The 15,579-nt window shown below is 36.1% G+C and overlaps 1 protein-coding gene across 2 annotated transcripts in view; it reads right to left on the bottom strand.

Annotated features, from left to right (window-relative positions):
* The window catches only part of MUSK (muscle associated receptor tyrosine kinase), a 95,487-nt gene that overhangs the window by 56,504 nt on the left and 23,404 nt on the right, over positions 1-15,579 (bottom strand). For both annotated transcript variants that reach the window (XM_057549277.1, XM_057549278.1), the window contains exons 4-5: positions 11,862-11,989; positions 10,375-10,516 (exon numbers count right to left, since the gene is read on the bottom strand). In XM_057549277.1, the coding sequence (XP_057405260.1) occupies positions 10,375-10,516; positions 11,862-11,989 (270 nt within the window). The remainder of the gene's footprint in view (positions 1-10,374; positions 10,517-11,861; positions 11,990-15,579) is intronic.

Genomic DNA, 15,579 nt, shown 5'->3' with positions numbered 1-15,579 from the left:
GTGATGACATGGTCTTCTCTGTCTCATATAGCACCTGGTGTATTGCTCAAGGAATCTTTGTTGGATGAATTAATGCATTAAAGAGAAAGAATTTTTCCTTTTTTTGGTGAATGTATGTTTGAACTTGTACATCTCATTTTACTACCTAAACAATGAAAATAAAAGCTTACTCCAATTAGAGGGTGCATATTTTAGGTCCCAATAACTTTTCATTTCAAACGATATAATGTCAACATTATATCAATTTGATTATCTTAAATAATTGAAGACAAATCTTTGAAGCACATTTTCTTTTCTTAAAAGCGATTAAAGAGGGCCTAACTGTTCTTCACCTTGAAGTATTATATGTTCAGTGCATAATCATTATATAACTTTTTTTTTGTCCTTAGAGAACTTTACTGACAACTCTTCAACTAAAGGACCACTTTACCATTGTTTCTCAAAAGCACTACAGAACTTTCTAGATGAGAATGCAGCATAATCTCCCCTAAAGTTGAAATCAATGGGTCAAACCCTTCTTTTAGAGCATGCACCCTATGAATCATGCAGATTTAATTTTCCCCATGATAGCCCCCTGGGTTATCAAAGGTTTATGCCTGTTTCTTTTCTTTGGTTTTTAAATACACAGTGTACTCATGACAGCAAATCAAAGCTGTTAGTGGCATCAAACAGGTAGAATTGATGCCGGGAACAGGGCCACTGCAAATTTTATTAAGTCTGCAATCACTGAGAGCACAGCACACGTTGGGGGTTTAAATACCTCTCTCTGTGGCATTTGTCATATTAAGAGCTGCAGCATAAACAAAGGAAAAAGCAAATCAAATGTATGTAAACATTTCTAGATGCAGTAAGGAAGTCTGATCTCTAGGAAAGAAGACAGCCAGAAGTCTAACATTTTTTAAAACAGTCCTGATCTCTTAGAGTGAGATCTCTTGCCGTTTGCCTCTGGGACATCCTATGTGTGTATTTGTTTTGGTCTTTTAGAATTCTACTTATCTTATATACTGCATATGTTTGCCAAAAATCTTCAACAACAGCAACAAAAGCCTCCAATAAACCAGGTCATCCCTAAGGATTCATGGTGAAGCTTTTCAGATTGCAGAGAAAGGGACTGACAGCAATAAAGTGCCCTGTTCAGTGTTGGGAAACTCTTGCTCTGGAGCCGATTAAGTTTGCCAAATGGCTCACCTTCACTCCTCCTCACTCCCCAAAATGCCTCTCGCAAGTGTGGAGGCATGGGTCTATTTTTGAGGCCCCCTGCAAATAAGGAGTTGTTTAAACATTAGAGGAGCCTACTATAACCCTGTATGTAGAAGGGTTCTGTTCTCTTCTTGGTCTGCTTCTAGGGCTCTCATTTGCAGCTTTATACTGATGCCAAGCCACCTCTTCCCACTGGTGATCGCTGACTGAGAACCCTTGGTTCTAGCCTCTCTTCTGCCTAATCTTTTCCTTAATGGCTTAAAGCTCCAAGAGGAAACAAGGCAATAATAGAAAATGCAATTAGCAGGGAGCCCAATCCATTCCAACATCCATCTATTTTAATTTGGGTCTCAAGGATTCTACACTCAACCAGTTTCTATACACAAAGCAGGATTCCTCTGAATGTGATATTCACAGAATGTATAAGATCCACCCTCAGCTCCAAATAAATAAATCATTTCATTAATAACTAAGGCAAAGGATATAAGGGAAGCATAAGGGAAATATGTAAGAATATAAGGGAAATATAAGAAAATTAGATATTTGTAGTTTTTTTTAATGGATCCTTTCCAATGATTAAAAAACTCAGAACAATGTTCTTTCTGGCTATAAAAAGAATAATTACATTATCGTATTAGAAGTGTTTAATTTCTGTGGTGTAGTGTTTATGAAACATTTTTTAAGGGAGAATATCCCTCTCATCAAAATTGGAAAAGTAAAATAAGAATCTGGTACTTCAGAGGTCATTCAAAGCCTCTCCTGATGGCAGCCTCTCCTTGGAAACTTCAGCTCTACCACTCAGATCATCACACTCCATGGTGGTATCGCCCTGCCACTGAGTACTCTGGAGTACTGAGTACTTTGGAGTACTCAGGAGAAAACTGTTTCAGTTAAAGACACATAGGAGAAACAGTAGGGATCATTCTTTGGATGCGCCCATGCCTAAGGTAGAACGTGAAGTAGATTGGAGAAAGAGACAACGCTGTCCCTTGACTTAGAAGAGAATTCCTTCCATAGGTCCCTGAGAAGTCACTTTGTCTCTTTTCAACCAAACAAAACTAATGCAGCAAGTATCATTGTTCAGGGCCAGCGGGGGGAGGGGAGACTACATAGAATTATGCTGCTGAAAATGATGTTTTTACCTCTGTGAGGAACTAATTAAAAGAAATGATCTCAAACAGAAGGAACATTTCTAGTTAAATATAAGGAAATCTTTCTGAGCCAATATGATTGATTTATCTTTATTTTATAATTGTATATTCATTCTCATATCTGGAGACAGCTAAGGAACCATCGTAGCTAGGGGGCAGAAGCCACAAACAAGGTATGATTGCCTTTAAGCTGGGTAAGACAAATCTCAATTTCAGATATATTAAAATGCATAATAAAGAAACAAAAAATTAGCCAATGCTTGTTGTAAAAAACCAGTGACTGAGATTCACTCCAAATATGGTAAAATATTTAAAAATGAACATTTAGAAAATGAAATTTTCTATGAAAGATGACATACAGATTTATCTGGCCCTCATTTATCCTGCCATGAGGCCTATCCTAAAGCCCACTGTCACAGAGGTACCTGAGACAGGGGTTAACATTTCCAGAGGGAGAGCCTCCACAGTTGTGAGATTGACAGCTCTTTTCTGCATTCCAGGTGACTATGGAATTTGGGAAACCGGAGATTTCCCTGCCAATGGCAAATCAGTATAGCTATATAGTTCTCACCCAGAAGTGCTTCACTTTTCTATGTGAACTTACTGTTATGTTACTTTATGAGTCAATAACACCTAACCAAGTGTAGAAAATAGTCACTGAGAAATCAGAACCCATATGGAATTTTAGTTTGGATCCTCCAAGCCACTACAGAATCATAAATTCCAGGTTTCTGCCCATAATCAAGAAAGAAGAGTCAAACGAGAAGAGAATTCACCAGTAGCTGCCACTCTCTGAACCTTTTCACTTCCCACTCCATCTAAGTGGCTCCCTTACTTCCTCAACTTACTGTCTTTATGGGTTAATTCCCTCCCTAAGGAAATGGCAGCTCCCGTGTTCTGTTTATCATGATCCCACCCTGAACGTTCTTCAGCCAATAGGCAAGAGTTGTGAATATCTAATCAACATAGGGATCGATTGCCTTTGACAAAACTTTTCCCATCCCTGAGTTTGTTCTAGAGCAGAATGGAGCAACAGAACTACAAAAATAATATGTGAAACCAATGAACAGAAAGGTTGATGTCACTTGATTAAAATAGTATAATATTTGGAAGGAGTCATTTTTTCCAAAGCATAAATACAAGCATTAATTGCTCCTCATTATAAAGGTCTCTTTATAAAAGTTCAGAAAGTATAAAGCTATATAAAGTATATGATGGAAGGTTACCAACCCCCACATGTAATTCTATATGCAGAGATGATGACTATTAACAATTTGGCATTTATACTCCAGTGTATAATATATAACATACTGTTCTTTAACTTACTTTTTCACTTATGAACACATTAATATTTCTAATGGGTTAATATTTCTAAAGAAATAGGATAGTGCCTTGCACATGGTAAGCACTATATAAGTATTAATTAAATTACTAATAAAAACAGCAAATAATTATATCGTGCTTACTGTGTGCCAGTATTAACTCATGTAATCATTGCAAAAACCTAAGAGGTAGGTCCTATTTTTACCCCTATTTTAGAGATGAGGAAAATGAGATTCAGACAGGAAACAGACCCAAGTCACATATATGGTGGAAAGTCTTAGAAATTAATACATATAGATCAATCTCATCCTTTTTAATGGTCACACAGAATTTCATCACATATTATGTCAGTCTCCTATTGATGCAAATTTAAATTATTTTTAAAAATTTACTATTATAAACAACTTTGTGATAATCTTGAGTATATACTTCTGTAAATAATTCCCTTAGATAAATTTTTAGAAGTTAAATTATTGAGACAAATCTATGCACATTTTAAAGTTTGATGGTTATTAAAAACAAAAAACCAAAAACATATCCACTAGGCTACACCAAATTATAAGAATAATTGCAAGTGCTGGTTTCCCACACCCTGTCTATTGTTGTTATTCTAATTGATGTTCCTTGTAAGTAATCTGTCTTTTCTTTAATAATTAACATCACCTTTTTGTGTTTGGTTCGTTATGTATTTGGTTCATTATACTGTGTCTGGGTGTGCAAGTATTTCTATATCTGCTCTTTATTTTTACTATTGGGACTTGGTGTACATCTCATACTTGAAGATTTAAGTTTTCATCAATTTTGGCAAGTTCTCAGGCATCATGCTTTTGAGTACAGCTTCTTTTACATTTCTCTATTCTCTCTTTCTATAATTTACATCCTTAATTATTTCTTTTTTTATCCTTAATTATTTCTTAAATTCAATTTCATCTTTCCCATCTCTCTGCACTGAATTCTTAATTCTGAAGAGCTGACTTCTAATGTGTGAATTATCTCTTTATCTCTAATATACCATTATTCAACAACTGAATTTTAATTTTAACCATTATATTTTTCATTTGTTAAAATTATATCTAATTCTTTATCGGAACTGCCTTTCTTCTTCCTAATGTATTTTACTTTTTTGTTGTTCCTCCTTTTGTGTCTTTAGTTTAAACATATTTATTTTAGAGTTATCTATTATATTGTGTTGTTAATCGAATTTCCTGGGGTTTAAATCACTTTGTATATTGTGTCAGCTAATTCTCACTCAAGGCAGGTTGTTTCCTGTGGATGCAATAATTTTGTATTGTGAACTCATCCTCAGTGTGGCTTTACCTATGAAAACCCTATGTAACCTGTGTAAGGTGTTTCTTTTTTCAGCTTTTTTGTTGTTAAATTTTTGACCAGGGACTAATTTAAAATTTTTTTCTTTTAAAGTATGGTTTATTTACAATATTGTATTAGTTTCAGGTGTACAGCAAAGTGATTCAGTTTTTTTTCAGATTATATTTCATTACAGGTTATTACAAGATATTGAATATAATTCCCTGTGCTATACAGTGAATCTTTGTTGCTTATCTATTTTATGTATTTTTTTGTATCTGTTAATCCCATATTCCTAATTTGTCCCTCCCTCTCTCCCTCTCCTTTTTGGTAACCATAAGTTTGTTTTCTGTGTCTGTGAATCTGTTTCTGTTGTGTATGTAGACTGATTTGTATTATTTTTTAGATTCCACATGTCTTTCCACATATTTGTCTTTCTCTGAATGATTTACTTCACTAAGTACAATATCATCTAGGCCCATGCATGTTGCTGCAAATGACAATATTTCACTTTTTTTATAGCCAGGTAATGTTCCGTTTTATATATACCACATCTTCTTAAGCCAGTCATTTGTTTATGGGCACTTGGGTTGTTTCCATGTCTTGGCTATTGTAAATAGTGCTGCATTGGGGTGCATGCGTCTTTTTGAATTAGAGTTTTCATTTTTCTGGATATATGCCCAGGAATGGGATTGCTGGATCATATGGTAGCTCTATTTTTAGTTTTTTAAGGAACCTTCATACTATCTTCCATAGTGGCTGTATCAATTTACATTCCCACCAACAGTGTAGGAGGGTTCCCTTTTCTCCACACCCTCTCTAATTTATTATTTGTAGACTTTCTGATAATAGACATTCTGACCAGTATGAAGTGATACCTCATTTTGGTTTTGATTTGCATTTCTCTATTAATTAGCAATATTGAGCATCTTTTCATGTGCCTGTTGGCCATCTCTATGTCTTTTTTGGAAGACCTGGGACTAATTTTTATGTTAATTTCTCCAACTGGGGATTCCCAGACTGGCTGTGCTGGTAGCATGAATTCAAAACCAAATCTAATTGAGATACAGTCCTGAGTGTTGGCTATTCATTCATAAGAACACTTGTTTTTTCTTCTTATGAAGAGAAAGACAAGCCTCTGTGTTGTCTTTCTATGCCAACGGGTAGAATTTTTCTGGCCTATCTTTTCACTTCAGTGGTTCTCAGCTTTATACAGGGTATCAGAGCTAACTTCCACTTCACGGGGACCCAAGACCTTGACTTTTTCCCTTTAAGAGTCTTAAAACCAATCTTCTACATTATAGAAATGGGCACTTGTCTCATTACGTGGAGGACAATTCCCAACCAGCTCATGATCTTACTGCTCTGCTTTTCCAATTTCTATTCATTCCTGACTTCTGAATATTTACATTTTTTTCCTTATGAATTATACAACTAACCCGGCATTTCTGGCTGTTTGTAGTAGGAAGATTTTCATATTATCTTGTTGGCCGTGTTGCTGGAGTTCTAAGTGTTTAATCCCAGGTTTGTGTATTTAGTACATAAAGATTCCATGAGTCATCATTTCAAGCATTCTCTTACAATATTCACAAATCCTTTGCCCTCTTTTCTTTCCTGGCAAAACTCCAATGCTTATATCTTGCCTTTGGATTTGGCTTTCTACTTATTCCAACTTATACCTGTACTGCTGAGCAACCCTGTGGGAAAACCTGCAATGAAGCAAATTGATGCCACTCTGTATTTATAGTACTCTTCTCTGCTAAAATCTGAGTGTTGCCCAGCAAGCCTGGTTTCCCTGTGAGTCATCTCCCCCATTCCCCACAGCTATTTTAAAACCTTTCCACTCTCTTCATCCCTCTGCCCCCCTTTACAGACATATTTTCAGAAGATAACCTTACTTCCTACTTCCTAGAGGAAATAGAGCCCATCAGAACAGAGCTTTCTCAAATTCCATCTGCCCAACTTATGAACTCATTTATACTGGCATACACCTCTTTTCTCCTTCTTCCTATTACAAGGAAGGAAGTTTCTTCTTCCTGTCTAAGTAATCATATAATTGACCACTGAAGCTGGGATATTTTTGAAAGTAAAAGAAGGACTCTATTAATAATTATTCCAGGACAACAGGTGTAAACCAGAACTGTCCTGGGCAAACTGGGACATGCGGTCACCCCCTATATAAAGTTTATTGCTGAATACATCTCTTTTGCCTTCCCAAGCACCACAGTCCCTTGAATATTCCACCTTTCTCCTGTATATTCAAATTTTCCTTCTCTCTGGGTTCCTTCTCGTTAATATTTTAACACTGTCCATGTTTTTTCGTAAACATTTCAATCTTTTAAAAAGAGAAATCGTGCAAAACCACACTTCCTATGTGCCAAAGATGCCTCCAACTACTGCTAACTTTTTTGACTCATCCCTTTTCTCTGCCAAATTTATCGGAAAAAATTGTCTACATACACTGTCTCTCTTTCTTTCAGTTCTTGTTCTCCTTCATTCACAGAATTCTGGCTTCTTCCCCATCCCCATTCTGACACTACTCTTGACAATGTCACACATGATTCTCTCGTTTTTTAATAGAACAGACAGTATTCAGTGTTACCCCATTTCTTAGGTGCCTCTATCTGTGCAGCCTTGAGTGAATTAGTTATCCTCTGTGTTCCTGGGTTTCCTAAAATGGTACAACTATAGGCCCTTCCTCAGTGACTGTTAGTGAAAATTAAAATAAAATAATACATGTAAAGCATTTAGGATTTTAAAATGTTAGCCATCCCATTGCTCATCCTTTTCGAAAAACATCCATGTTTGGTCATGGTTGAGTTAGATGGTTCCATCAGTAATTTTGCATGCCACTGTTTGAATCTTTTAAGGCAAGGCGGCAGGGTAGAATATCTTTACATTGCCATTCCAGAGACCCGGCGGCCTGAGGATGGCAATCTAGAAAGAGAGCTAGCTTTACTTCTGTGTCCAAGGGTGTTTCTTTCATGTTTGTTATGGCTGCTAAGATTTAGCAAACACACTGTACTAAATCCATAACCTGGCATGCTTAACCTCATTAGAAGCTCACAATGGCAGACAAACCGTATCTTTCCCTGACATACCTATTTGCCCTCAGTGTAGCCCCACATCAAATAGCACTTACAGGGCTTTTATTCTGATTTGCTCAAACTAATCTGCAGAGTTACCGATATAATACATAGCAAATGCTCATCTGTCCTAACTGATCATGGCCAGCTTCATCTTTAGCCCTCACCATTGCCAAGACAGCAGGCATTTGAAGGCACATTGGGATTCTTCCAGTGACTTCTTAGTTGCTTTTTCACCTGCTCTGAGTTGTTGGTTGAATTGGCCCTTCCTTTAAAATAGGTCATGTTTGCATTATATCTTGTGGACATGCCTCAACTATTTCTTTAGGTGGAAGCCAATTTTTCAGAGCTTCAATAGCCAAAGCAGATTTGCGGCAAAATTTATGTTCTAATAGCAATAATTATAGTTGATACCATTTACTAAATGCATATTATATACCAGCAGCTGTGCTAAGCATGTCACATATTTTCGTGTATATTGACTAATAAGGATTAGAATGGAGTAGAAATAGACATGCGTGCTAAAATGAGCATCTTACCTACCGGTAGAGTAACTTTAAATGATATTATGAGCTCTCAGTACTAGCAATTTTAATAAAATCTCTAGCATATATTAATTATTAACACAATGAACATGATCTTTTCAGTGTTTGGAAGAAAGGAGAGTGTTCAGTTTTACTGATAGGCATGATACAAAACTAAATGGCAAGGCAAGACCAAACTGTGTAATTGAACTCCAACTAATGAGACCTGTGATAATTTTCTCTAGGCCAAAGCTAAAGCAAATGGTTTCAATATCTTTGAAGACAGTAACCTAAACAATCAGTATTTGATGTTATAATTCAGTGGGCTCGTATTTCATACCTTGAAGAGGAAAATATTTATGATATTGTACACAAATGGATAACATTGGTTCTGTATCCTTCCACATATAGTTCAAGGAAACACTGGATCTAGGCAGACATTCACTGTGTCTGAAAGTGGGACTGAATGTGTTTGTATGTTTAGTTAATTTTCACTCAATAAGTTACATCAGGTGGTTGTTGCATTCTGAGCTTTAAGTAGCACTGATAATTTAAAACATATTAAATTCTAGCAGCTGTGCTAAAAATATATTCTTTTTACATCTGACAACCACTATTCCCTCCAACCTCATTCCTTTCCATGAACAGTTAATTGAAATGAGATCATTAAAGCTGTGAGAAGAAGGTCTAGCTAGGAAATAAAGATAATCTTAAAGGAGCTAATAGAAAACTGTATGATTGAGAAGGAAGAAATGTAGGAAAGGGTCGATTTTGGCCTAAGAGAAGGGTGACATCAAAGTAAGCTATGGGGAAACTGTGAAGTCTTCCCCAGCTGAACTATAATTTGTGCCAGTGTGTGATAATCACTTTATCAATCAGATAACAGAAAAGCAGAAAAGGAAGTGATAATTCTTATAGTAAACATTTGCTGAGTTTTACAAAGGGTCAGACACTCTGCTAAATACTACCAGTAACTTATCTCATTGAATACTCACAACAAACCCCACTTTGCAGATAAGAAAACTGAGAGCCAGAGAGTTTAATTCTAAGGCCTGTAACAGGAGGAGCTGGGACGAGTTTTGCACTCAGTTTACTCACCTTGTATAGGCATGCTGGTAGTTTCTATTTTTAAGCAAAATATGTTATAATTTTAGGTCAAGAAGGAGCTGAGGACCAAATGGATAGAATCCCTAGCTCGATCTGGATTCTGATTTCTCAGTGAAGATATTTCACAACCAGTTGTTGGATTAATTGACTTTAAAGGAACACTTTAAAAAACGGAAAATATTTTGACAATGTAACTCATAGAAGTAGGACCATTTGGGGTTATACATTTTGAGCCAGTATTATATTTTTCTCAACCCTTTGTGGCAATACAATTGGAAACAGGTTACTTTTTTTCTTTTCTTTTTGATACATTTTTAAGACACGTCTTTTATGCTGAAAAAAGATAAAATGAATATCTTCAAATTTATAAACAAGGGAGAATTGTCCAAGCCAAGAAGACGTTCTAAAATGGTATCCTATTGTTTTAGTATTATAGTGACTTTAGTCGGTTTTGGTTAATTGATGTGCTATAGATGGAATATGACCTGTTATACAAAGGAACTTTTTTTTTTTCTCTTTTCAATTTTTTGAGTGTTGACCTCACGGTCTAATATCTGGAATAAATGAGGGAAATGAACTACCTACTGCCTCTCTGTTTTGCAGGCTGAAATACAGCCTTCACAGTAGAGCGTGAGGCCCTCTGCTAGCACTGTAATGGGAAGGAACGCAGCTCCTTACCCTCAACTTCCAGCTTCGCCAACTTGGAATATGCCGTCCCGAGGCTGTTTTTTGCCACACATCGATAATTTCCTGCATCTTCCTTTTGCACATTATGAATCCTTAAACTCCCAGATTCAAGAACCGCAGTGCGGGAGTTTTCCTGCCAGGGATAGGGACATGAATTAAAAATGGCCATGGGTCTGTCAAGGACACATTTGCTATATTTCATCTCGTCATCACTATCAATCTTATCAAAAATATTATTTTAACATTTATTTGGCATTTATTATGGGTAACATACAATAATAAATGAGATAGTATAAGATTACCAAAATTAATTTTAATAACAATGCCATAAGATGTAGTTATTTTTATTTTCTTTCATTATATGAGGACCCCAAGGCTTATCGGATGTCCTACATCAACAAGCCTTATTTTAGGAGTTTATCTGATATCTAAAACAGTCACATCCAGGTCTGTTTGATTAAAGGCATTGCTTTTAACAGCCATGCTTACTGCCTATATGGTATCCTTAGGGGAATATATGTCCTTTGAAAAGTTGGAAAATTCTACAGATAATACAAAAATTGGTCTTTATCGTTAAAATGTTACATCTATCTTCTCTCTGGGGACTCTAAATTCAGTAGTATATATAGAGCCACCCCTGCTTTTATTGTAGAAAATATTTATAACAAAAGAAAAGACAGAGAATTATATAGATTACCATAAAAAAATGAAAATTATTTGTTTTATTTTAAATAAAACAAAGCTAATTGATATTATGTTTTATTTCAATTAATTGACATATATCAACACCTATGTATTCCCCATGGAATACTCTGAGTACAGTAATATGAAAAACATAATGTCTTTGACCTCACTGAGTTCACAGTTAGTAGCTTATACAAGGATGGAAAGAGACGATGGTGATGCAGTATAGTAATTTATCAATAAATGTAGGTATAAGATACAAAGCAGTACAAAATAAGCATGTGAATAATGCATTTCAAGTTTGACTATGTGATTGAGGTTGTTGTCAAGGTGGTTTGTTCACCAGTCTTGAGTCTTGATGCTCTAACTTCACTCCAGAATGTTCTCATTCCTTTTCTTCCAAACCTTATTTCTCTCTCTCCTCCCAGAAACTATTTGTCAGGTCTAAAGCTTGGAGCTTAGTTCCATTTTTAAAATCTCTTGAGTCTCAAAGATTCAAAGTTGAAAAATAAATGATTCAAATACCAACCAACAAAAAGACTATAGCTTTGCTCTGCTTTGCCTCCTTTATCATCCTTAACGCTACTTGTTCCTATCTCTTTTTTCCCCTACTCAGCCCCAACTGGAATGCCTTACAATTTGCATATATGGGAACAGAAATATTAAAGTTTGGTTAAATGTTGTACGTGGAAAAAAGTTTATACTAAGTTTATAAGTGTGCGACTGAGTTTGCAAAGGATTGTTGTATTTGAAAATGTGTTGTATATACATGTTTTAACATAACAATCACTTACCCTGAGAGCACTGTCCCCCTTGATCCACGACACTGATGGTTTGGGATTGCCCATTGTAGTACATGGTAGAACTGCCTTTAATCCTTCTATTATTTTTACGTTTATGGGAGGGCGAGTTATTTTAGGTTCTAAAGGGAAATGAAGGTTAAAAATTAAAAAGCAATATGGCTTTATTAAACTTAGAGTTTCTCAGTTTATGTTTAATTATAAATATACATTAAAAATATTCTTAGGCTTATTATAATACAGAATTCGCCAAATGCTAAGACATGTTTTTAGTGGCTATCAAACAGAAATCATTTTTGAAAATTTAGGTTATCTCTGTTTTATCTTATTTGAAAAACCAGTTCATAAAACATATTAGGAGTTTAAAATTATCATAGTATTCTTCACTTTAAAAATAGTTAATAAAAAGTTGATTAAAATAAACTGATACCATAACAATTCAATATTACATAATTCATAGCAACAGACATGAAAACATATGAAAGTAAAGTTTTGATATAAGTTTTATTTGTATAATTCTGAGTTATGACCTACGTTCCCTTTGGCTTCCATCTTAATTTGACTATTAAGTTTGATGATTAAAAATTAGATACATTTATCCTCTAGAAAATAAATCAAATGTTACTATATTTGTAATCAGAGAAACTCTGTAATACAATTCAGAGTAACTCTACTCTGCAAAGCCAACTTGTGTATACTGCTCTGTGAAACACTCCTAGATTAATTTTTTCAGAAGAAATAGTTTATGTCAGTTAATTTTTATTCTCCAATATTGAGCTTTCAGAGGAAGACATTATTAAATCTAATGCATAGAAGTATTGACAAGTTCAGGATGCCAGTTATTTTACTATTTGGAACATTCATAAAATAATGAAAACTACATTTATTTCCTAAGGAATCTCATGTTACAGATACAAAACAGAAGACTGTCTTTGCAGGAGAGACTACTGAGAAATAGATGCATTTTATTTCTTTCAGGTCATGTGCCATAATCAATTTGTTACTTTGACATAGAAGAGCAGGAAATAAGGATTTTTGCCCTTCTACTTCAATTGTGTGTGTGTGTGTGTGTGTGTGTGTTGGAGGGACATGGTTTGGTGGTGGTTATAAGTGATATTTGCAAAGACTGCATGGTCTATTGATTTTTAATCTAGCCATTTATTGCCATTTAGAGGTGGTATGATCCTGCAGTGTGGCAAAGACAGGCTTTAAACATGTTATAGGAAAATATCAACATTGTCACTTTGTCTGCTATCTAAAGCATACAGTGCTCATTCTCATCAATGACAGTGAATACCTACATTTAGATAATGACTAGGCACCTCAATTGTGAGTTGAGTAGTCATACAGCTATTGGCAAAAGCTTAGCTTAGGAGTTGATACACCTGTGATATAGTCAAAGAGAGTATTATTCATTCCTTCCATTGGGCCCCCTGAACTGATCCCTGTGGCAAACCTGAGTTTGTCACAGATAATGTCTTAGGCAGAAAACCTTTGCTTAAAGCAAATAACTCCTGTCTTCTCAATGAAATGTCTTTGTCATCTGTTGGTGAGAGGTCAGGAGAACCTTTGCAGGCAATTGAATATAAAGAAAACTAGGAATGAACTGAGTGTTGATGTGGAGTCATGGATTCCCCACCCTAAGGGAGCATGATTCAGGTGGAGCCATGAGCCCTGACTAATCAGAACTGGTCATCTTGTTGAAGTGGGATGCTGGAAGTGTCCTGCTATGCCAAGACTGAACCCTTAGTTGTTGGACCATAAGGAATCTGGGGGAGGGAACTCCCCAAGGAGATCTGAGGGTAGTTGGAGTAGCGATGGGAGTGGGGACCTTGAGGGTCTCATGAAACAGCTCTTTAGCAAGCAGTGTGGAAGCATTCCAAAATTTTAACAGTTGGGATGGCCACACCAGTGTATACCCACCTGAATGGGTGAGCTTTCCTAAGGAGAGAGTGGAGAAAAGAAGAGGAGAGAAGAAAAAAAGAGGATTTAGGATAGAACCAAAATCAAGAACATTTAGTGCCAGAAAAGTATGAGCAGTATTCAAAGGAAAAGTAGTACCACAAAGTAGTGAAGTACTTAAATGTACTCTGTCTTTGGAATCACACCTTCATTCTTCAGCAAAAGAGAACATCCCAACTTCCTTACTTGGTGTTCTTACTGCCCCACATGCTGAAAGAAAGCCTGCTTGTGGGTACATCCCAACCTATTTACCCTCAGAACCCCCAGATCAGCTTTCCCACGATGTCCCACTAGCCCCACTACATACCTATTATAGTTAATCTCAGACAGCATTTATAAGTGTGATCAAACATAAAAGATTAAGAGACATGTGAGAACAACCATGAACATGAAGAAAGAGAATCAAAATAAAATCAAAACTTAGCCTGAAGAAAACAGAAATAAAGCAGGTGAAAGAAGAAAATGCTTTTTAAAAAATGCATTAATAGTATCCTTAGATGAGTGAATATTGCATCATACACATACAGTTGGCTATGAAAAAAATCAGTCAGAGAAAAAATAATACCTAGAAATTAAAAATACGGGTTTTTAAGATCAAAGTACAGAATATAAGGTCAGAATAGCAGAATGGTCATACTGAAGACCAAATTCATGATATAGAAGGAAAAGCCAAATAAATCTCCTAGAAAGTAGAATATCAAGACAGATATGTAGGAAATATGAGGAGAAAAAATTGGAGTGCAAAATAAAGACTTTCAGCCACACAAACATTCAGAAAATACATCTCACGTGCTCACACTGAAAAGAAGCAGTAAACAACTTCCTCCAGCAAAACAATAACAATAAAACCAAAAGATAAAAGATGTAAGAAATAGTGATAAAATCAACAACAAAAACTCATAATAAACATTCCGGGTGGAACTGGATTCCACCGTGCTTTGTATGGTGCCAATATGCATGTTTCTGTGATTTTTCCCATCAGTAGTGTGACGTCAGAGAGGAGAAAATAAAGGTTACTTCATTACAAGGTTGAGAGTTTGCAGGCAGCAGGTGCTATAGCACAGGGGGTCATGAGATTTGAGGATGCTGGTAAGGGCTGCGTGATGATGCCACGCTAGGTAGGAGAGAGAACTAAGTGAAGAGAGAATTGAATGAAGTGCCCATTGGGGGTCGATGGAACAGAGACCTCCCCAATGGAGTTAAGGGCAGGAGAACATGACCATGATGGTGACGGTATGGAGTGGGAGGAAGGGTGTGAGAGAGCTAGACTCTGTTCTTAGCTGAGAAAGAGACAGATGGAGTTTATGCTTTCTGTTTGGAGGCAAATCATGAGTGTGGGAAACTACTTTCCTCATCGGACAGAGCTGGAAATAGAAATGTCCATGTTCAGGATGTGACCTACTGGGGTTTAAGATTTGAAATACAGTCCATTTCCTGGGGGTGACGAGGTCATAGATTGGGTAGACTGATACAGAGTTAAGGCAAACATCACTGGACTTGTGAAGGTCAAGGAGCTATAGGATGAAGTGAACAGTGGCTCTGAATCATGGCTGTTGAAATCCCTTAGGATAATGGCAGGAGTAGGAATGGATAGAAATTTAATAAATCTGGAATCAAAATCTTTGAGAAATATGGGAGAGGACCTAGAAGTGAGTAGCTGACTTGATGAACAGAGTTAGAGAGAATGTCAAAATGGCAAAAGCCCTCATGAGAGGAAAGGTTTTGCACAGGAATACAAAATATAATGGCT

The sequence above is a fragment of the Balaenoptera acutorostrata genome, chromosome 6 (assembly GCF_949987535.1).
Source record: "Balaenoptera acutorostrata chromosome 6, mBalAcu1.1, whole genome shotgun sequence".
NCBI classification, from domain to species: Eukaryota; Metazoa; Chordata; class Mammalia; order Artiodactyla; family Balaenopteridae; genus Balaenoptera; species Balaenoptera acutorostrata.
Note: the sequence above shows the minus strand (reverse complement) of the source record. Positions and strands in the feature narration are given on the sequence as shown.